This window comes from Zootoca vivipara, chromosome 14 (genome assembly GCF_963506605.1).
Source record: "Zootoca vivipara chromosome 14, rZooViv1.1, whole genome shotgun sequence".
In the NCBI taxonomy this organism is placed as follows: domain Eukaryota; kingdom Metazoa; phylum Chordata; class Lepidosauria; order Squamata; family Lacertidae; genus Zootoca; species Zootoca vivipara.
The window spans coordinates 38,828,213-38,849,602 of NC_083289.1; the positions used below are offsets into that span (position 1 = coordinate 38,828,213).

The following is a 21,390-nucleotide window of genomic DNA, read 5'->3' on the forward strand; positions in this document are numbered from 1 at the left end:
TGATGTACTGCAAAACAATACACCTCTCCAGCTTAGACTCTTCTAAGAGAGAGAGAATACTGAGTTTTCTCATTATATAAAGCCTAGTGTTGTGTGCTTTTCCTCCAACACACCTGCAAGGAGGAACTCAGAGGCTTTCATTTTCATTTTCAACTAACTATGGTTTGTTGTTATGTCCGAACCAGGTTAGTCTTCAAATGCTTTCGAGAAGCAAGCTAGCTTTGAATTGTGATTTCTGATCCTGTCTTTTTATTTTATTTTAATGACCCGCATGTGGGTCCCAGCCCATGAACTGAAGACCGACAGGTTTTCGTGCAAATGCCATTACATATTTATGGAACCTTTCCCGAATCACTCCTGCCAAGCCTGGGCATGCCAAATAAAATAATCTTTTTTTGAAAATGAGAGAGATCAAATGCTCCGATGGTTTGCTCAGCTTTTCACGGTTTGTTGAATTGTACCTTTACAGATCATTGTATTTTTAATTGGTATTTTGGGGGGGGGGTTAGGCTTTTGATAATCAAGTTCTTTGCATAATGAGAATGGCAGGTGTCAAAAGGTTAGGAGGGAGCCAGAACTGGTAGAAATCCTGCAGAAATAATGTTTAATCCTTCTGCTTTGTAGGGACACCCTGGCGGGAGGCACAAATACAGGACTTGAAAAGCACCCTGAAGGGTGTCAGCAGTGACGTCCCCCTGGTCTTCGTCAGTGGCAACCACGACCTTGGGAACACGCCAACACCTGAAACAATTGAAGATTATTGCCAAAAGTGGGGTGACGATTACTTCAGCTTCTGGGTCGGAGGGGTCTTCTTCCTCGTGCTGAATTCTCAGCTGTACTTTGATGCTTCCAAGTGCTTGGAATTAAAGCAGGCCCAGGACGAGTGGCTCCAGCAGCAGCTTGCAATGGCCGAAGCGAGAAAGTGCCGGCACGCTGTCGTGTTCCAGCACATCCCTCTGTTTCTGAGGGAACCCGATGAAGACCACGACTATTTCAACCTGGAGAAGTCCATTCGGCACGAGCTCTTGGAGAAGTTCCGCAAAGCAGGTACAAAGGGGTTCCTTCGTAGATCAGAGGGAGGCCTGGTCCGCTGTGAGGCAGTCAATCAGACCAGTTCTGGGATTAGAGGACCACTTCAGTCTGCAGGGGGAAGATGGGGGTGGGCCAATATGCAGCAGCGGCTGATGGGGTGGCAGCGCTTACCTCCCATCAACAGCATCGCTGCAGTTTACCCAGGAGGTGTGAGGTTGGTGTGGTGCAAACACACCGGCAGAACCAATCTGGTGAATTTGTACCTCTTCCCCGTCTCCCTTCTTGTAAGCTGCAGTGATACCAATGGCAGAAGCTCAGATAAACATCAGTACTCTGCCCCGGCACTCTGCCCTACTTTGTTAGAAAAGCTGCTAACATGTTTGTTGTTGCTGCTGCTATTATTATTTAAAACCCTATCTCCATTTCCATTCCCCTTCCTCTGCCATCTCCCATGCACCTATTCTTAGTTTGATTGTAACCCCCTTGGGCAGTGGTGACTGGTGCGCAGCAGAAGGCAGGGAGCCCATTACTGGGTGGAGCCAGAGCCAATGGCACCGCATGCTGGGGTCACTGGGGTGGGGCTTATGTGTGCAGCACCCACTTAACACCCCCTCCACACAGAATGCCGACATGGATTCTTCCGAACACCTGAAAAGGGCTTCACTTGGTCTGCATACGACCCCATCTTGTATGCATGTAATACATTTGTAAACAGGACTGCTTGGTACAGAACAAATAGCTAGCTGAATAGGATATCTCTTTCCCATTCAGTTAAGTATTCTTATTAATTAAGCCGAATAGAGAGAGGGCTGCTAGGGAGCTCACTGTACAATAGCGTAACTAAGTTTGCTATGAAATAATCCCTGATTCAGAAACTGTGAGCTCTGCATAGCTCAGTTTCCTTAGTAACAGAGCTGTTCTGTTTCCTTAAAAAAAAACCACAAATTGAAGAACCTTCTTTGCTTGTCTACAGGATGTTGTCAGTCAAGTATAATACACTCTTTCTTTCTTTCTTTCTTTCTCTCTCTCTCTCCCCTCCACCTCCCTCTCGTCTCATACTTTGCCCACAAATAATCAATTTGAACACATCCTTCATTATGATAGTCAGATGATAAATAATGAAATCAGCCTATTCTTGCATGTTTTGTATTCTTCATCATCATCATCATCACATTTGGCTTTTGCAGTCTAAGAAGGTTAACCTTCTAATCACTTAATATTACCGTGATTCCAATTTTTCATATCCAAACTGGAGAAAATTAGAATGGTTATTTTATTTTTAAAATTTTAATATTATTCTTTCCCCTCCTTTTTGCTTTTTTCTGTCTCCTCCTCTGCAGTGCAAGGGCATTTGGAATTATTGGTTTGGGGGGGGTGGCTGCGGCGTGGAACACAACCCTCTGCTACAACAATAATTTTTGTAAAGGTTGGCAAGGCATCTTGTATTTGGGCAAGCAGCTATTTTTCAGTCAATGCTGAATTTCTGCAACTCCATTAAAGCCCATATAGTGACAAAGCAAAATTATGCCTTTAAAAAAACAACCAATTAGTAATTGAAAATATTAAGGGATGTGGGTTGCGCTGTGGTCAAAACCACAGAGCCTAGGGCTTGCCGATCAGAAGGTCGGCGGTTCAAATCCCCATGACGGGGTGAGCTCCCGTTGCTCAGTCCCTGCTCCTGCCAACCTAGCAGTTCAAAAGCACGTCAAAGTGCAAGTAGATAAATAGGTACCGCTCCAGCGGGAAGGTAAACGGTGTTTCCATGCGCTGCTCTGGTTTGCCAGAAGCGGCTTAGTCATGTTGGCCACATGACCCAGAAGCTGTACGCCGGCCAATAATACAAGATGAGCGCCACAACCCCAGAGTCGTCCACGACTGGACCTAACAGTCAGGGGTACCTTTACCTAATTGAAAATATTGCAGCTAAGTAGTCCCATTCAACCTATTTCAAGCAAAGATGTTGTTAGGCCTAGATCTTCAGAGCAAAACTATTACTTTGTTCTTCACAAACGCAAAATAAGGACCTATCTCAATTTTGGAAAAGCTCGTTGCTTGTAGCAAGTGCTGAATTCAAAAGGAAGAGCTGCTTAGAGTCCCTGGAGACATCAAGAGAGCCAGGGTTCTGTAGTACTTGAAGTGTAAAACTAAGACCTGGGAGGGCAGAATTCAAATAACGCCATGAAGTCCGCTGGGTGACCTTGGGCCAGTCCCTGCCTCTCAGGCTAACCTACCTCCACAGGGTTGTTTTGGGGGTTAAAAGAGGGAGGGGAGAGCAGTGTATGCTGCCTTGAGCTCCTTTTGGGGGGGTGAGATATAAATGCAATAAATAAAGTCTTGCTTCTACGAGTTCTTGCTGTATAGAATGCCTTTAGAAGACAAACAGTCATTTACAGGTAAGCTGATCTGTTCAAATGCTTCCTCTAAACACACACACACACCAAATAAACAGTTATTCCCAGCTGGAGGCAGCATAATTTTGTTTTGCTTGGCTCAAGATCCTTACTCCTGTCCATGATGAAAAATGTTCAACCCCTCATTATTACATTTCTAGAATGACGAACACCTGCTTGCTTTATATGCTCCAACTCTTCTCTGTTCACCAGGAACAGTCACTATTTTCTGTTTCTTGTCCCTGTATTTTGCCTTTTGGAGAGAAACAGGATTCGAGTTCCTAAAAGGTGATTACTCTCTCGCCATCTCCTCGGAGCAGAGTCTCACGCTGTCTTGCGGTTCCTCTATAAAAGCACTGCCCACATTCGTGTCACTGTGCAAATGAGAGGATTGTTTTAGGGAATGCCTAGGCTCTTTGGTGCTGCACCTCAGAATCCTACACTGAGCAAGGGTGTTCGACATGATGGCCTCCCATGCCCCTTCCAATATTGTGGGCAGGATTCTCACTCCTTGAGTGATTTTCCCTGGCTGGAGTACGTCCTTGAACTCTGATTACACTTCCTTAAATGGAGGACATTGGGGTGAGTTTGTGTAGAAGCTACTTTACAAAGGTCCTCCACAACTTTGGAACTCCCTGCCTATTGATATCAGACAGGCAACTTCACTGCTCTTTTTTCGGGGCCTGCTAAAAACGTTTTCCTTTAGGCAAGCCTAATCAGATATCTAGAAAGCTGATATGTTTTTTAGTTTATTGCTGGTTTTAATTTTTTGAATGTGTTGATTTTCTTTTACTAATTGTTTTATTCTTTTTGGGGTTTTTTTGTTTTTGTTTTTGTTTTGCAATCAAGCAGTGTATAGATTTTATGAAATAAAATGGTTCCTCACCACTGTGCGATCCAGTGTGTGGGGAAAGAAGCCGTTTTTCATTTGTGCCTTCCTCTGCTGCGTTACTAGCCTTTATTATAAGTCTGTTTTAGAGTATTATTTGTTGGTTTGTTGGTCAAATGTATGATCCCGCCCTTCCATCCAAAGGAGCCCAGGGTAGCAAACGCAACAAGCGATAAAATATCTAAACCTCTAAGAAAAAGAGTTCTGATACAGGTGCAAACTGGGAAAGATCTCTACTTTGAAAGGCTGGTTGAAAGAGGTAGGTCTTCAGCAGGCGTCCCAAAAGACAACAGAGGTGGGCACCTGTCTAATATGCCGCAGCAGGGAGTTCCAAAGGGTAGGTGTCACCATGCTAGAGACCCAAATAGTGCAAATCAGACCCTCTGATAGATGGTACCTGCAAGAGGCCCTCCCGCCGAGCGCATTGACCGATTGGGTATATTGGGTAGGACCCAAGCCAATAGGAGAGCCAATTTATAGCTGAAAAATGAATAATCCAGTGTTGCTTCTTTCCATTGCATTGTCATTCTTTTCCTGAAATACAGTGGTACCTTGGTTTAAGAACAGCTTAGTTTATGAACAACTTGGATTAAGAACGCTGCAAACCCAGAAGGAGGTGTTTTGGTTTGTGAACTTTGCCTTGAAAGCAGAACATGTTCCGCTTCCTGTTGAGTGTGTTCCATTTGTAAATTGAGTCCCCCACTGCTGTGGGAAAGCACACCTTGGTTTAAGAACACTTTGGTTTAAGAACTGAGTTCCAGAACGGATTAAGTTTGTAAACCAAGGTACCACTCAGGTATAACTCAGAAGGTGATACCTCTTCCTTTCTAATCCAGAAACTGTTGTGTATTACATCAGCCTTTTTATTCTTTCATTCGCATTTGGAAACTTTCTTTTCTATTCCGCCGCGCGCAACCCACCCACCCACCCCAAATTTGTTTGGTGTTACTCTGTTTTAGCAGTTCCATGTGAGCAACATGTGCATTTGTTTATTTTGATTTGGTTTCGGTATTCCATTCATTGTAAGCCACCGAGCTAAAACTCAATCCCCAGAAGCTGCATCTGGTGTTAAGCGCTGAATTCAATTTCTCACTTTAGAAGTGTCCTTAACAGTTGGGCTAATTAAAGATAAAATGGTGTCCTTATCATAAATATTTATGAATTGAAAATCTGGCACTTTTTTTAATTTCACCAAGTTAAGCCATGACGATAAGCTTGCGTTACCAAATGAAAATGTCAACTCCATTGTAGTTTTACGAGCAGGAGGAATGAAATCTGTTGAAGAAACCAGTCCCCTTTGTTGTTTTGACTTAGGTGCTTTTTTAAAGCGGAACCAGGCCGTGTGTTTAAATCATATTGCAAACATAAAGCTCATGACTTCCCTCAAAGAATCCTGAGAACTGTAGTTTGTTAGGTGCTGGGAACTGTAGCTCTAGGTGGGGAAACTATAGTTCCCAGGATTCTTGGGGGGGGGGGGAAGTTGTGTGCTTTAAATGTGCATTGGATATGGATCTGCCCACATGGAAACCCTAAGATCAGGGGCTGAGAACCTCTTTTTGGTGTCAAGGGCCACTTTAGCTCACAGACAGTCTGTTAAGGGCCACATGCCAGAATGGGTGGAGCCAGAGTGGGTGATGGAGAGAGCCAGAGACTAGGGGTTGGATGCAACTCTGGTCAACCAGCGTCCCGCTTGTGCCAAACTATCCCCCAAACCCCCGGAGCAGATTTTAAGGGGGCAAGAGAGGAAGGAGGTATGTTCTCCAATGGCAGCATGGAATACAGCCCAAAGTTTTTAATGTTTAATGCTGTATTGTGTTTTTAATATTCGGTTGGGAGCCGCCCAGAGTGGCTGGGGAAACCAGGGTATAAATAATAAATTATTGTTATTATTTTCATTGTTGTTGCTGTTGTTTGAGGTAAAACAAACAGTGGTTGTTGCCTGAATTGAGCTTTTGCCTTTGAAATGCATCTACAGTGGGCAGAATTTATAGCTTTAGCCTTCAAGTAAGTGATCTCACTTAGTACCCTTGAATGCTACAGAGAGAGAGAGCCAAACAGACAAAGTCATGTGGGCTATATGGCCAGTGGTTTCAGATTATGCCCTTGGCCTTGCGGCCCTGTTTAGTTGCAAAACAATATTTTTAATCATCATAGCAACCAGGCGGAATGTATGCTTTTATTCGGGAAACATGAATCTCTATGAGGAAAACTTCAGTGAAACCCTTGGCTTATATTGGTGATTTTGAAATTGATGGTTTAAGTTGCCACCATTTAAATCGAACCTCCATAGTCAGTGGGGTGTGATTGTTATTTGCCATCAATAGGCCCATGGCCATTCCTCTGTGAGGGAAGGTTGCAACAGTTGGGTCTTTTCTCTTTAGTAATAGAGGAGAGAAGCACGGCAGAGGCGTCTAAGATTATGCATGCTGCAGAGGAAGCGGATAGAGAGACATTTTTCTCCCCTCCTCTGTCGTAGTAACTAGAACTCGAGGCCATCCAGTGAAGCTGAATGTGAAAAATTCAGGCCAAGGCAGAAGAAAACAGCTTTCCATGCAGTGCATAGTTCATCTTTCAAACTCGTTCCCACACAAGGCAGTGATAGCCACCAACATGGATGCATTGAAAACAGATTAGACAAACTTGTGCATGATAAGCAAAACAGAAAAAAAAATTCCTTCAGTAGCACCTTAAAGACCAACTAAGTTTTTATTTTGGTATGAGCTTTCGTGTGCATGCACACTTCTTCAGATACACTGAAATAGGAGTCCCCAGGCACTTATGTGGAGAAGGGGTGAGAAGGGGGTGGGGTGGGGAGGGGGTATCACTCAGAAGGGTGGTGGAAGTGGGTGATTGACTGACTGATAGCTGTTGATGACCGAAAACAACTGCAAATGGTTTTGCATGAAAAAGTAAGGGTTGAGATGGCTGAAGATCGCTTTATCATGTATAATGAGATAAGAATCCTATGTCTCTGTTCAAACCAGGTCCCTCCCTGGTTTTGAGCTTGGTGATAAGTTGTAATTCAGCAACTTCTCTTTCCAGTCTATTTCTGAAATTCTTTTGTAGTAAGACAGCTACTTTGAGATCTTGTATAGAATGTCTTGGGAGATTGAAGTGTTCTCCTACTGGTTTTTCAGTCTTGTGGTTCCTGATGTCAGGTGTATGTCCATTTATCCTTTGGTGTAGGGTTTGGCCTGTTTGTCCAATATAGAGAGCTGAAGGGCACTGTTGGCATTTGATGGCATACACAATGTTAGAAGATTTTAATGATACGACTGCTAAAGGCTGCCAGCCACAATGGCTATGCTTCCCTCCATTGTTGAAGGCAGCATGTGGAAACCACATGTAGGGAGAGCGGTGTTGTGCTCAGGTGCTGCTAGCGAGCTTACCGTGCCTCTTGGCTGCTTAGAGGGAGGGTAGAATAATAGAAACTAGCCTACTGTGAAAGGTAAACTTTTACCTACTGTGAAAGGTAAAAATTACATTTGTTGCTTCACCTGCTTTTGCCTGTGACCCTGCCTGCCACTGGCATGTGGCCCCCAGAAGGTTTCCCAGTTGGAAATGTGGCCCTCAGTCTGGGAAGAAAATGTTCCTCATCCCCACCCCCGGCAAGCTTCTGATGACTGCCACATCAAAATGGATGGGGCATGGATGGCTGCTTCTAGACAAAGGCGCGACGTTGCTCTCTGAGCATGTGACAACTCTTCTGCCAGAACACTGCCCTGGCTCTCCCCCCAACCCCCCCCCCAAATCAAGTCTGCAGGAACTACCTTGGCACTGTGCTTGGTTTCCCCTCACGCAACTACCTTTTTACAGCGCAGGCTCGGCAGATTGCTGTATTGGGCCCTGCAGGGAGGGAGGCAAAGTGTTCTCACTTCTCATTGGCAACAAGAGAGAAATCAATTTCATTCTACGGAAGGTAGAATATGGAGGGCCAGCTCTGCTCAGTGCCAGCAGTTGCCCCACTGCTCTGAAATAGCAGCAGAGAGTCACAGCAGACGGTTGCTGCAAATAGGGGGGGGGGGGTGGTTCCTGCCTGCCAATGGAACATTCTGAGCTGGTGTGATATTTATCTATGTGAGATTCCCTGCCCCCATCAGAGTTGTTTTGTTCCAGAATTTCCATTCCATTTAGAAAGGTAAGCTTCAATAGATTCTGTAGGCACAACCAAGCAGGCTTTTTATTTTAAGTAGTCTCCTCCACCCCTCATTCTCTTTATTAACCTTTCTTGAAAATACAGATTGAAAATAAATCATACAAAACAGATGCAAAGGCTAAATTATTAACGCAACAGACTTAAGGTAGCTCAATAAACTACATATAAAATGTTTCGCTACATTGGCTCCTAGTACACAATTCAAAGTGTTGGTGCTGACCTTTAAAGCCCTAAACGGCTTCGGCCCTATATACCTGAAGGAGCGTCTCCATCCCCATCGTTCTGCCCCGGACACTGAGGTCCAGCTCTGAGGGCATTTCTGGCGGTTCCCTCACTGTGAGAAGCGAAGTTACAGGGGACCAGGCAGAGGGCCTTCTCGGTAATGGCACCTGCCCTGTAGAATTCCCTCCCATCAGATGTCAAGGAAATAAACAGCTCAACCTTCTGTAGACATCTGAAGTATTGGGAAATTTTTAATGTTTTGACATTTTGCTGTGTTTGATGTTTTAATTTGTTGGGAGCCAACCCAGTCAGTTGGGTGGCATAGTTAATGAATGAATGAATGAATGAATGAATGAATGAATGAAGAGTTTGGATTTGATATCCCACTTTATCACTACCCTAAGGAGTCTCAAAGCAGCCAACAATCTCCTTTCCCTTCATCCCCCGCAACAAACACTCTGTGAGGTGAGTGGGGCTGAGAGACTTCAGAGAAGTGTGACTAGCCCACAGCTGCATGTGGAAGAGCAGGGACGCGAACCCACTTCACCAGATTACAAGTCCACCGCTCTTAACCACTACACTACACTGAATGAATGAATGAATGAATGAATGAATGAATGAATGAATGACGTTACTGAATGCAACCTTATGTATGCTGTATATCCTGCCCCCCCACACACACACACATACTGAAGAAAGCAGGTGGGTTCAGTCCTGTAGGGTTTCTGCCCCTTCCCTAGCAGACCGCAGGTTTGAAATCTCCCGTCAGCTGGGGAGCAGGGGATTCAGTCCTGCAGGGTGCTGCTTATAAGTGCCTTCCCTGCTGGGACTGTGCTTGTGGAGGAGCATCAGGCTGGGCCCTCCAGCCTTCGCAACCCCTGACAACCTGGATAACTCTGGGCAGCCGGGTCTATGGTGACCTGGTTCTGTCTCAGCCCAAGTGCAGGTGCCCCCAATTCAAAATTGGCCTGATTCACATCGAGATCCGGGCTTCCCCTAAATCTGGTGCACAGCACTAGTCCCAAGCTCCTTAAAAAGGAGGCAAAGCTACATATAAGAGAAATTATAACCGGATACAGTTTCCTGTGCATTTTTGCCATTATAACCTTGGTTACTATGCTGAAGAGCGTTGATCTGACTTGGCTCCAAGCTTTGAACCAATTCCCATTTTAATTGCCGCCCTGCCGAAGCACAGATCTCTGCTGCATCTAAGCCAGGAGTAAAGAGGGGGGGGCTTGAAACAAGAACCCGAGAGATTTCAATATCTGTCCGTCTGAAGATAACCTCAAAAGGGGAATGGAGGCTATGAGGAAACAGGTCACCCAGGACTGCTATATCTGCCTGTCTTGATAGAGGATCTCGTTTTTCAAACTCCGAGTCTCCATCTTCAATTACGTCTTTAATCAGCCTTTCAAGATAGCGCTTGCCAATGTATTTTGCATGCTGGTTTTAAGCCACTGGGCTCCTTTTCCCTGTCACAACCATTTAGGTTTCCTTTGAGAATTTGCTTTTGCTTAATGACGCCTTGATTAATTTATGCTAAAGAAAAGAGTCATTGATGTTTGGTTCGTAATTCGATCTATAGTTGGAGGGGTTTTTTTATTAATTAAGGCAGAAATAAGATATCTACCAAGAGTGGGAGGAGAGACTAGCATAAAAGGAACACTCTTGAGATGGGGCAGCAGCTCTGGGTGGTTGGATTTCCCCCCAAAAAACCCCTTTGGAGTTAGCCTTCAGAGGATTGTGTCATGGCCCCCATATCCAGCAGTCATTGAGACCACTTTTAGCTACAATGAGCTACTGAGAGTAAAAATAATAATGATGAAATATGAACGGCTAAGTAAATGGAATTTATATGCCACTTAATTGCCAAGGTGACTTATAAACAGTTTACAAGCATAAAACCAATTACAAAACACACACAAAAAACATGATTAAAATACACCACAAAATTCCATTTAAACATTAAAATAAGCACCCCACGATTAAAATGTGTAATAAACCTTAAAACAGCACAACAATTAAAACGGTTAAGGACATACGGAGAGCTCTGCTGGATCAGGCCGATGGTCCATCTACTCCAGGCATCCCCAAACTTCGGCCCTCCAGATGTTTTGGACTACAATTCCCATCATCCCTGACCACTGGTCCTGTTAGGTAGGGATCATGGGAGTTGTAGGCCAAAACATCTGGAGGGCCGCAGTTTGGGGATGCCTGATCTACTCTGCCATTTTGTTCTCACAGTGACCAACCAGTTGCCTATGGGAAGCCCACAAGCAGGGACTGGACACAAGAGACCTCTCCCTATCTATGGTCCCCATCAACTGGTATGAAGAGGTCAAGAGCACATTCCAGCAAGGCAAAAACATTTTGGGTGCAAAGCAGGGCTCATAAGGGAGGTGGGCTTAGAGGAGGGAGTGTGGTGTGGGAAGACACCCAAGGGTGCAGCCGGAGGGAGGGGGGGCAGCATTTGGCCTCTAGACCTGAGGTTCCCCTCCCCAGAGGTCTCTACCTCCTCCAGCAGAGTCTCCCTTCCCTAACCCCAGCTTTGGGAAGCAGTTCACAACGATACACAAAAACAATTTAAATGGCCTTCGCGTTCTTAAAAGCCATGAGGCCTTTCTGAAATGATTTATCCTGGGCCCAATCATGTTTACTCAGGAACAATCCCTGCTAATTTCAGGGGCGCTTAAATCCAAGGGCTTGTCGTTTCCAGCATGTGCATTTGATAAATGCATTTGAAATGAACTGTCGGCATGATGCACTTTAATAAATAAATAAATAAGGCATTTTTGAGCCAAGAGAGTCTTGCTTTGACTTTCTGATGCCACATAGCTATTCATTCCACGAGATTCTCTCTAACCTCCCTCAATGCATCTGTCAGAACTGCCAACAGATCTAAAGCAACTTTTGCATATTAAGTAGAGCCCACAATAATTCACTAGCGGGTTTGATTCTGCAGCGACACGTCCGTATCGATATTTGGAAGTGCATTCCTTTCCTTTTCTCACCATGTAAGGATACACTTCTTCTGTTGCCTATTGAATGAAGGTGTCACAGGATAGAGCTGTTGATAAGGCAGGTAAGAGTAGGAAGGGACCCTGAGGGCCATTTAGTCCAATTCACTGCAATGCAGGTATCTTTTACCCAGTGTGGGGCATGAACCCATGACCCTGAGATCATAAGTCTCACGCTCTACCAACTGAGCCATCCCTTTAAACCTGGCATGGACCAGTAGACCTTCAAATAGAGGAGTGCCCTCTGTAAAGTGTGGGCAACCTTGAGTAAGTGTCGTTCTCATCAGCGAGGTAGCATGGAGGGAACACCCCTTCCCACAGGTCCAAAAACAGGAGCCAGTTTAGGATCCATCAAGAACTGCTTTTCTATTAGAGAGAATGAGAGGAGACCCAATTGCACAGCTGGTTGGAATGTTGTTTGGCTCTGAGCGTACATTAGAACAGGGCTGGGAAAACCTCTGGCCCATGGGCAAATGCTGCCCCACAAATTCCATTTTCTACAACCACACACCTGTTATTCAACTGGGTGACATCAGCAGAAGGACAGGATCCAACCCTTGTTGGGTGCTGCTTTGCCAACACGTTCCCTGAGGGAACGTGCTGGTGTGAAGCAAGCCCCTGCAGAGATCAGGATTGAACCCTTCACTCAGCAGCTGATGAATGGGGAGTTCAGTGCTGTTTCACCGGTGTGTTTCCCTCCTCCCACCCTCACAGGTCAATTCTGACAGGTGGGCAGGACTGACCGCCTACCAGTCACTTGACACCATTGTGGCGCCAGGTGATTGGCAGGTGGGGCGGGGACACAAAGATCTGGCCCACTTAGCCAAAAGGCTTCCCCACCCCTGCTATAAAAATCGAGGGGGAAAGGCAGCTTCTCCACCTAACAATGTTGAGAGGGCTTTCTGAAATCATAATTTGGCAGCACTACCTGGGGAGAACATTTCTAAGTGAATAAATTGCATCTGAGTGCACGGTTACATTTTTATGAGATTCTTTTTATGTTTGAGATAAAAAGGGGGGAGAAAAAAAGAGAAAAATCTAGACCAAAGTAAATTGCTAGCTTGTCATCTTGGCATTATTGCACTGATTGGATCGTGTTGGCTTTCTTTTTCTTTCTTTTTTTATGGTAATGAACAAAATAAGTTGAGTAAATAACTGAGGTGTCAGGGCAGAAAGGGGAAGCCTGTGTTTATTATGTTAGCAGAGCTAGCTGCATCTTCTGTTAGATGCAGCCGCGACCTGCTTCCCTCTCTGTTGCGCAACAAGCATTAACAGTGGCCCCTGTGAGTTTTCAGAGACAATGTAAAATAATCAGCCTACATTTTCAGATGCCAGCAGCCTACAGCCGACGTCCCAATATGTTGGTTTCTCCGCAAAGTTGTTTCCAAATCAACATGCGTAAGGCTGGGGTTGTTAGGCCAAGAACACAACCCAGTGGGGACTCTGAGTACGCATGCACAGGCTGCAAAAAAAAACAACAACAAATGGAAGTGTGAATGTGGGAAGCAGAATTGAGAAAACGCTGGTATTACACAGGTGCAGGTGTTGGGAGAGTAGGATCCCAGTTGCAAACTTGAGTGTGGTGATGCGGAGTGGCTTTCAGCTTGGAAAATCCTGCCCTGGAATTCCTTAAACCTTTTTCTGTCAGGTAGATCTCACAGAGCATGGGAAAGCGTCCATGAATGTGTTTGCCCCCCCAAGGAAGATGCAAATACACTTCCAAAGAGGATTAGACGGAGTCATGGAGTCGCGTGACTATTGGCGGCTGCTCCACTGCTAGGGATATCATGACTCTCTTTACCAATTGCTGGAAATCACAAGTGGCAGAGTGTTGTTGCACTCGCGTCCAGCTTGCAGACTTCTGGTCATCCACCGTGAGAACAGGATGCTGGACTGGATGGGCCACTGGCCTCATCCAGCAGGGCTCTTCTCAGGTTCCTATTGTTCAAAGTCTTTGGAGAGCCACAGTTCCCCAACCCTTGCATGATACACATTGAATTTGTGTATTTGGGAATGAGCTCTCCCTGGTGCTGAATTCTGTGCTATTATCAGCTTTGATTCAGGAACCCCTCAACCTGCTGAAATTCAGTCGTTAACATTGCCAGAAGTTCCGTGCATTTTGAAACATTTTGAGAACACAAGGAGAGGGGGGTTAAAGTAACTTTTATGGCAGAACCACAAGGCAATGAGCAGTGTAGAAAGTAGGTTGAAAGTCCAGATGTGTTATATACAGTGGTACCTCGGTTTATGAACACAATTGGTTCCGGAAGTCTGTTCATAAACTGAAGCGTTCATAAACTGAAGCGAACTTTCCCATTGAAAGTAATGGAAAGTGGATTAATCCATTCCAGACGGTCCGCGGAGTAACCGTTCATAAACTGAAGCGAACTTTTCCATTGAAAGTAATGGAAAGTGGATTAATCCGTTCCAGACGGGTCCGCGAAGTACTTAAACTGAAGCGTTCATAAACTGAAACATGGGTGTAATTGGTTCCGGAAGTCTGTTCATAAACTGAAGCGTTCATAAACTGAAGCGAACTTTCCCATTAAAAGTAATGGAAAGTGAATTAATCCGTTCCAGATGGGTCCGCGGCGTTCATAAACTGAAAATTCATAAACCGAGGTGTTCATAAACCGAGGTTCCACTGTATATATATATATATAGGAATATCTGCAGGAAGACCCAGGAAGTAGAGGATTATTCAATGAGAAAGAAACAAATTGAAAGAAAATGCTTTCTTTTATAGGAAGGACACTCACCCAGTAAAAGCCATCCCCTCCACCACTTCGTCAATCGGGCCCAAAGTTGTCATGTAGGGAAATTGTTCTTTATAGTTGGCTGAGACAAGACTAATGTTGCCTGCCAGACCAGTTCTCCTTGCACTAGTTATGCAGCTTTTATATATTCTGTCCCTGTGTCTTGCAATTACAAAAGCACGGCAACATGAGCCTCTCTCCTGAATCCAGCAGACTTTCCTTCGGCTTTTCAAAGCCGTCAGTTTGCGGGCGGCACCAAGATGTCAAGGAACGCCAGAGGTGTCCCCTCGGCATGAGAATTTTCCACTGAGCAAGGTGTGCAGTGGGAACGAGGCAGTAGGAAAGGACCCTCAAGAGTCACCGCGTCCTCTGCAATACAGGAACCTATACTCGCCATTGGGCAGGAAGATGTCTAGAATAACCTCCTCTTTCATTTGAGCCTTCCTGAAGCAGCAAGGTCTTACTGTGCTCTGGCATGTTCCTATGTCCTTGGCTATTTTGCTACAAGAAGCCAAGTTACAGGGAACCAGGCAGAGGGCCTTCTCAGTAGTGGCACCCACCCTGTGGAACGCCCTCCCACCAGAGGTCAAAGAGAACAACAATTACCAGACCTTTAGAAGGCATCTTAAGGCACCCCTGTTTAGGGAAGCTTTTAATGTTTGGTGGATTTCTGTATTTTAATGTTTTGTTGGAAGCCGCCTGGAGTGGCTGGGGGAACCCAGCCAGATGAGATTATTATTATTATTATTATTTTATTATTATTAAAGACCCAAGCCACTGGTTTCCAATCTTAAAAAAAGTTGTGCATCTTTTTTTCTCAATTGTGGCAGAAACTCAGATTACTGAACCAAATACTATTCCACCAGAGAAGCATTCACTTGTCACCAGGCAACCATAAGAACATCTTGGGTTGTAGCTGTATTCAGAGTAAACTCCTTAATAGTCACTACTAACTTAGATCTGTGGATTTCTGGGGGGAAGTTAGTTGGATGCAATCCTTTACCAGTCATCATAGCTACTTTCAACTTTTCAGTACGTTTTCTTCATTAGAACCTACTTTTATATTTGCTGGAATATAATTTTAAAATATTCTGAACGTTCCTGCCAAAGATTTCGATTTTCCTGCTCAACTTGGAAGCGCAGCACAGAGTCAGTGAATCCACTTTTTGAAGTTTATTACACTGAATTATAGATGCAATTTCATCCCAGGTAGGCAAAGTTTGAGGAGCTATACTAAATAAAGAATATTTCATTTTGATCAGGAAGCAAAATAGGGCAAGCCGCTTCAGCAGCAAGGACTCCACCGGAGTTTGAAAATCAAGCATATCTTTCGCTCACAGCTTCAGCTGATTTTGTCTTTTTCCCCTTTTCTTTTCTGCTGCTTTGTGCTTCCTCTGTTTGAATCATTGGCAGTGTCTCTTTTTTGCCCAGGCAAGCCTGAAAAACATGCCACAGAGTAGGGAAATGAAAAATAGGTTGTGTGTCATGTTTCTGGGAAAAACCCAAGTGGCAGTTGAGTTCCCTTGGGATATATAAGAAAATGAGACTTCCCTGTACATGCCATCAAAAGTGAGGGGGGGGAACTACCAATAATCAATATAAATTTATTTGTCATCATTGAATTTACATCCTGCTCTTCATCCCCAAGGAGCCCAGGGCAGCAAACACGTTCACAGCAAACTTTAAAAACAAAAACAAAAAAAACTTTTAACACATTTTGGAAATAGTTACCATTGGCTATGGAACTTTTCTGGCAAACCTTTGTATCTCATTGACATTAGGAATGATGCAGAGCAGTTAGCCCTTTTTATTGCCCTCCAAAGTGATCAGACACAAGCCTGGCCTTAGCATTTGCTTATACAGTGGTACCTCTACTTAACGAATTTAATGCGTTCCGAAAGCACATTCGTAAGTCGAAAAAAGTGTACGTTGAATCCCATAGGAATGCATTGGGAGAAAAAATTCCTAAGTAGAAGCAACCCTATCTAAAAATTCGTAAGTAGAAAAAATCCTATCTAAACCGCATCCAAGATGGCGGATGGAGCTCCATTCGTAAGTAGAAACATTCGTAAGTAGAGTTATTCGTAAGTAGAGGTACCACTGTAGTTGCAATAGTGTGGGCTTGAGTCCTGAAAGGGTTAACTATGTTGGACTCAGCACTTACTATGGGAATGCATATTAGGGCTTGCCAATCAGCAGGTCAGCAGTTCAAATCCCCATGACAGGGTGAGCTCCTGTTGCTCGGTCCCAGCCTCCTGCCAACCTAGCAGTTCAAAAGCACGTCAAAGTGCAAGTAGGTAAATAGGGACCGCTCCAAGCGGGAAGGTAAACGGCATTTCTGTGTGCTGCTCTGGTTCGCCAGAAGCGGCTTAGTCATGCTGGCCACATGACCCAGAAGCTGTACACCGGCTCCCTCAGCCAATAACCACGAGATGAGCGCCACAACCCCAGAGTCATCCATGACTGGACCTAATGGTCAGGGGTCCCTTTACCTTTACAATTAAGAAGTATATTAATAGTGAAATAATTATTAAGCTCTAACTGTATGTAGGTTTTATTTTATTTGTTTTTATCTTATACTTTGGAAATGTACATCCAGGGGTTTTTTCCCTTTAATTTTTTGGGGGGCCCTCAAGAGAGTGGGGCCCTAAGCTATAGCTTGTTTAGCTTATACGTAAATCCAGCACTGTGTGACACACATGAACATGAGCTATACGCCAGTAAGCTGACTCGACAGGATACAGACTATAAATATGGGAGCTGGAGACACTGTCAGGCAGAACTCAGAATAGACAAGGAGATCTCGAGAGGATGCTGTGCATCATCAGCTCCCAGAAGGATCATTTGCTGTCATGTCTAAAGGTTCTCTGGCACAGGTCTGGCCTCTCCACGAGGTGCAGGAAAGCAGTCACCTCATGCAGCAGGCTGAGGTCAGCTGGGAGGGGCAGCAGATCCAGCTCTGAGGAGGAGTGCGCCGCTGGCCGTATCCTGCACTTGTAGCTCTGCCTCTGCCATCCTGTTCCCTCTCCAGCCTCCTTTTCTCTCCCCCACTGCTTTCAGGGCACCAGGGTTTCCCCAGCCTCCAGCTGCCTCAGGTCATAGGTGCCAAGTCCCAGATTGAAAAATCTGGGATCGGCAGCAGCGCGGCACCGGAAGTCGCGCTGCAGCCATTTTTGGAACTGGGCAGAGCAGCACCGGAAGTCGCTTCTACGCCTGCTCTGCCCATTTCCAAAATGGCCGCCTCACCGGAAGTGGCGCTGCGGCCATTTTGGAACTGGGCGGAGCAGCACCGGAAGTCGCTTCTACGCATGCTCTGCCCATTTCCAAAATGGCTGCAGTGCCAGAAATCACTTCTGCGCATGTCCAGAGACTCCAGACATGCGCTGAAGGAGCCTCCCTGGGCCGGTAAGAATCCGAGGGGTTTACGGGGGGGTGGGTGTTAAATCCAGGCTGCCAGCGTGAAACGGCTGGAAAAACGGGGGTTTCCTGGGAAATATGGGAGACTTGGCAGCTATGCCTCAGGTGGAGGAACAGGAGGAGGCAGGTTTTGCCTCAGATGGTAAAATCTGGGCCAGCCCTGCTCCAACAGCAAATGGAACATAAGATTGAAGCAGTCTGAAATGGGTTTCATTCTAGTTGGGTGCAAGGATTAGTAGTTTGCTTTGTCTAGTCGAAGTAGTGTGTGTTATGCATGTCAGTGTATAATGCATGCTGTGTAACCAACAAAACCCACAACCTTCACCTTTAAGTGTTCTTATTACTCTCTAATCCAAGAGAACCGCTGCCTTTGGCAAACAAAACTTTTGGCAGAACAGCACTGAAACATTCTGAAAACAGTTTGAAATATGCTCTCATTTGCCAGTTCCGGGGTTGCCCTGTTCTACGGCCATGAAATGCCTGAGTAAACAGGAATGTTTTCAAAATTTTTCTCCTGAAAATCAGTTAAAGATGGAGACAGACACACCTCACAGTGAATAAGTTATTGTGTTCTGAAGAAGGCTGTGCAAGCGCCTTTCCTCTAAGTGGAGGGCACTGACAACAATGACCAGTGCTGCACTTTTGTAATTTTACACTAAAACGGGGGTCATCATCCTGGCACCCACATGTGTCAATATGCCTACCAGTACCTCCTGAGTCACCCAGAAAAGGTCTCAATAAATATCCCCTTGAAAATCCACATTAGATTGTTTGTTATCCCTGCTGAGTTTCTGTTTGCACTGACTTGGCCTCTCCTACATTGAACGCCCCCCCCCTTTAAACATGCAGACATTTCATTGGATGCCAGGATTCGACACCCATCCTCTCATTGTGAACAGAGGAGAGGTACACAAAAGATTCTCTTTGTGAGCAAGGGGAGGTGTCTGATGCAGGTGCCTTTTTTCCCATTGATGGAGGGCGTGCCAGCACCATTTTGTAATCCTGTCATTTTTAGATATGGCAGCCATTTTGTTTTATACCTCACGCTCATGGCAGCAATTTTATGATTGCATCTGCAGACACTTTCTGAAAATTACAGATGTGCCGACTGGCAACACCCACTCGAGAGTTAATGGTCTTTTTATGGGGAGGGGGAGCAGTATTTCAACATGTAATAAGTCAGGCTTTCCCTGACCCGTAAGACTGAACCCTGTTATTACTAGATTTCTGTTTTCCTCTCTGCTTTTTTGCTACCGCTTTACCCTGTTAATGTTTGTTGTTCCATACACTGCCCAGATATTTAAATGTTAAGCAGTTTGGAAATGCTTTTAAATAAATAAATTTGAGGGGAAGTCACTTTGATGTCGGGATGTGAACGTTCGGTTGTCTGGCAGTCATTCTATCTTTCTCTCTCACACACAATTAAACCATCAGGAAATGAAAGTGATTCTCCACACACACACACACACACACACACACACACACACACACACACACCTCTTTTGTCAAACGACATCATTATGAGTGGCCTGTCTCGCTCAGTCTTCAGTAAGTGGAGTCACTAATAATTAAGAAGCCGCCGCAATAAAAGCGAGCTCGTTAGGGGAGTTGACAGTGTTATTGGGAACCTGAAGGAAATGTGGCATTTGGCAAAAATTGAATTGGACGTTAGATTGGCAGCAAGCAAAGTGTTGACTGAGATCAGCTTTATGGCGCATTTGAGTCCAGTGGTGGTGTTTTTAGCTGCAATGGCTTCTGTGTTGTTTCCAGGCTCGGTTCAAAGAGCCCGTTACTGCCTATAAGCCCTAAATTAGGGTTGCCATATTTCAAGAGGTGAAGATCCAGACACACAAGTTGTTGGGCGTTTTTTAAGGCAAAATTGGAGCTTTTTTAAAAAAAAAAATAGTTTTCATTAGTTTTCAATTACAATCCAATAATAGCCTTAACAATACAAATTTATAATACAGTTAATAATACCAATCGTTCAAATACTGAATTATATAATTTAGGTGGCCCTCCATGTCCTAGAATTAATGGTTTGATTATTTTCTTTATTTCTGTGTTCCTAGATACAGTAGTATTCATTTCAATTACATTCCAGTCATCACCATAATCTCTTATACAACAACTGCAATATCAATAACTTCACCAAAATTCACCCAAAGCTACACTGCTGACATGGGTTGCCATACATCCGGATTTTCCCAGCCATTTCAGCAATTTTTGCCCAGACACCGTTTCCTGGAAAATTCCTGATGTATGGCAACCCTACCTAAATGGCTTGGATTAGGCAGGGCTGCCTCCCTTCCACCTATGAGTCATTAATCACAGTCTTAAACCAAGGCTCCATCTGCACCATACATTTAAAGTACTGTTGCCCCACTTTAAATCATCCCTGACCACTGGTCCTGTTAGCTAGGGATGATGGGAATTGTAGTCCCAAACATCTGGAGGGCCGGAGTTTGCTTATGCCTAATTTAGAAAGCCAGGTTCAAAGCTCAGCATAGTACAAGCAAGCCAAGCTCAAGCTTGGGGGAGCAAGGAGGGGGAACTAAAGGAAGCAGATACCTGTGTTGTTTCTATCAACTGGAAGCCTCAAACCTCTCATACTGTGGCTTCCTAGCAGCTGGTAGTAAAGGATTTCTGGGGATTGCTTGCTCATGAGCTGCCTGGCAATTGTAGGTCTTTAGACTCATGAATGGAACCTCATTGCACAGCACATTGGCCAATCCATTGTGCAACAACGTTACCCAAAAGCTTCTTTTGCATTTTTATTCATTTGTTTGTTCATTTGTTCTTTCATATATATATATATATATATATATATATATATATATATATATATATATATATATATTTGTACAATATACCGCTTTTCCGCACACACACAAAATGCTCAAAGCAGAGAACAGGACTACGTTCCAAACAAACACTACAAAAGCAATTCCATAATAGCGTAGCAAAACAATAGCAGATATAATAACCCGCAAAAGAAACTCACGTCAATACTATGAAGATAAGAAGATTGCTTAAGCAACATGCAGCATCCAGTAGCAAAAATAACAAGGGAGCTTTGCAGTTTCACCTTAGTCCTAGAAACCCCCTTCCCATGGTATATATAAATTATTATGAACCATTTTATGATGAAGCTCATTGCCCATATCTCCCTTCTGTAGATGAGTCACTCTGTGTATTGTGATTTTGGGGGCTGAGGATGATGAATAGTGGCATACAAGAGCTCTCCAACACAGGCCTCAAGAGCTATTGCCTTATTTGGTTTTTATTGATGAAATGCAACGTCGGGGGCAGATCTCCACTCATAATTCTTGTGGAACGGCGTTCCTTTGGCACAAAACATTTTGCAAGTGGAGCAGGTGTGCCGCTAAGAGACTAGAACTTAGTTCTGTACTGGATAGGACCCTCAATAATCACAAAAACAACAAGGATGACCTTGCTGAACATCTGATAAAGCTACAGCTGCCTTCCAGCCACATGGAAAAGCACAGGATTG

The 21,390-nt window shown here is 44.6% G+C and overlaps 1 protein-coding gene and 1 long non-coding RNA gene across 2 annotated transcripts in view; one reads left to right on the forward strand and one right to left on the reverse strand.

The window, feature by feature from the left end:
• Positions 1 to 21,390, forward strand: part of CPPED1 (calcineurin like phosphoesterase domain containing 1) — a 68,407-nt gene that overhangs the window by 41,573 nt on the left and 5,444 nt on the right. The window contains exon 3 of the mRNA XM_035130594.2: positions 625 to 1,047. Within this exon, the coding sequence (XP_034986485.2) occupies positions 625 to 1,047 (423 nt within the window). The remainder of the gene's footprint in view (positions 1 to 624; positions 1,048 to 21,390) is intronic.
• The window catches only part of LOC132593212 (uncharacterized), a 33,385-nt gene continuing 24,960 nt past the window's right edge, over positions 12,966 to 21,390 (reverse strand). Inside the window, exon 3 of the long non-coding RNA XR_009558573.1 lies at positions 12,966 to 13,168. This is a non-coding gene — a long non-coding RNA (uncharacterized LOC132593212). The remainder of the gene's footprint in view (positions 13,169 to 21,390) is intronic.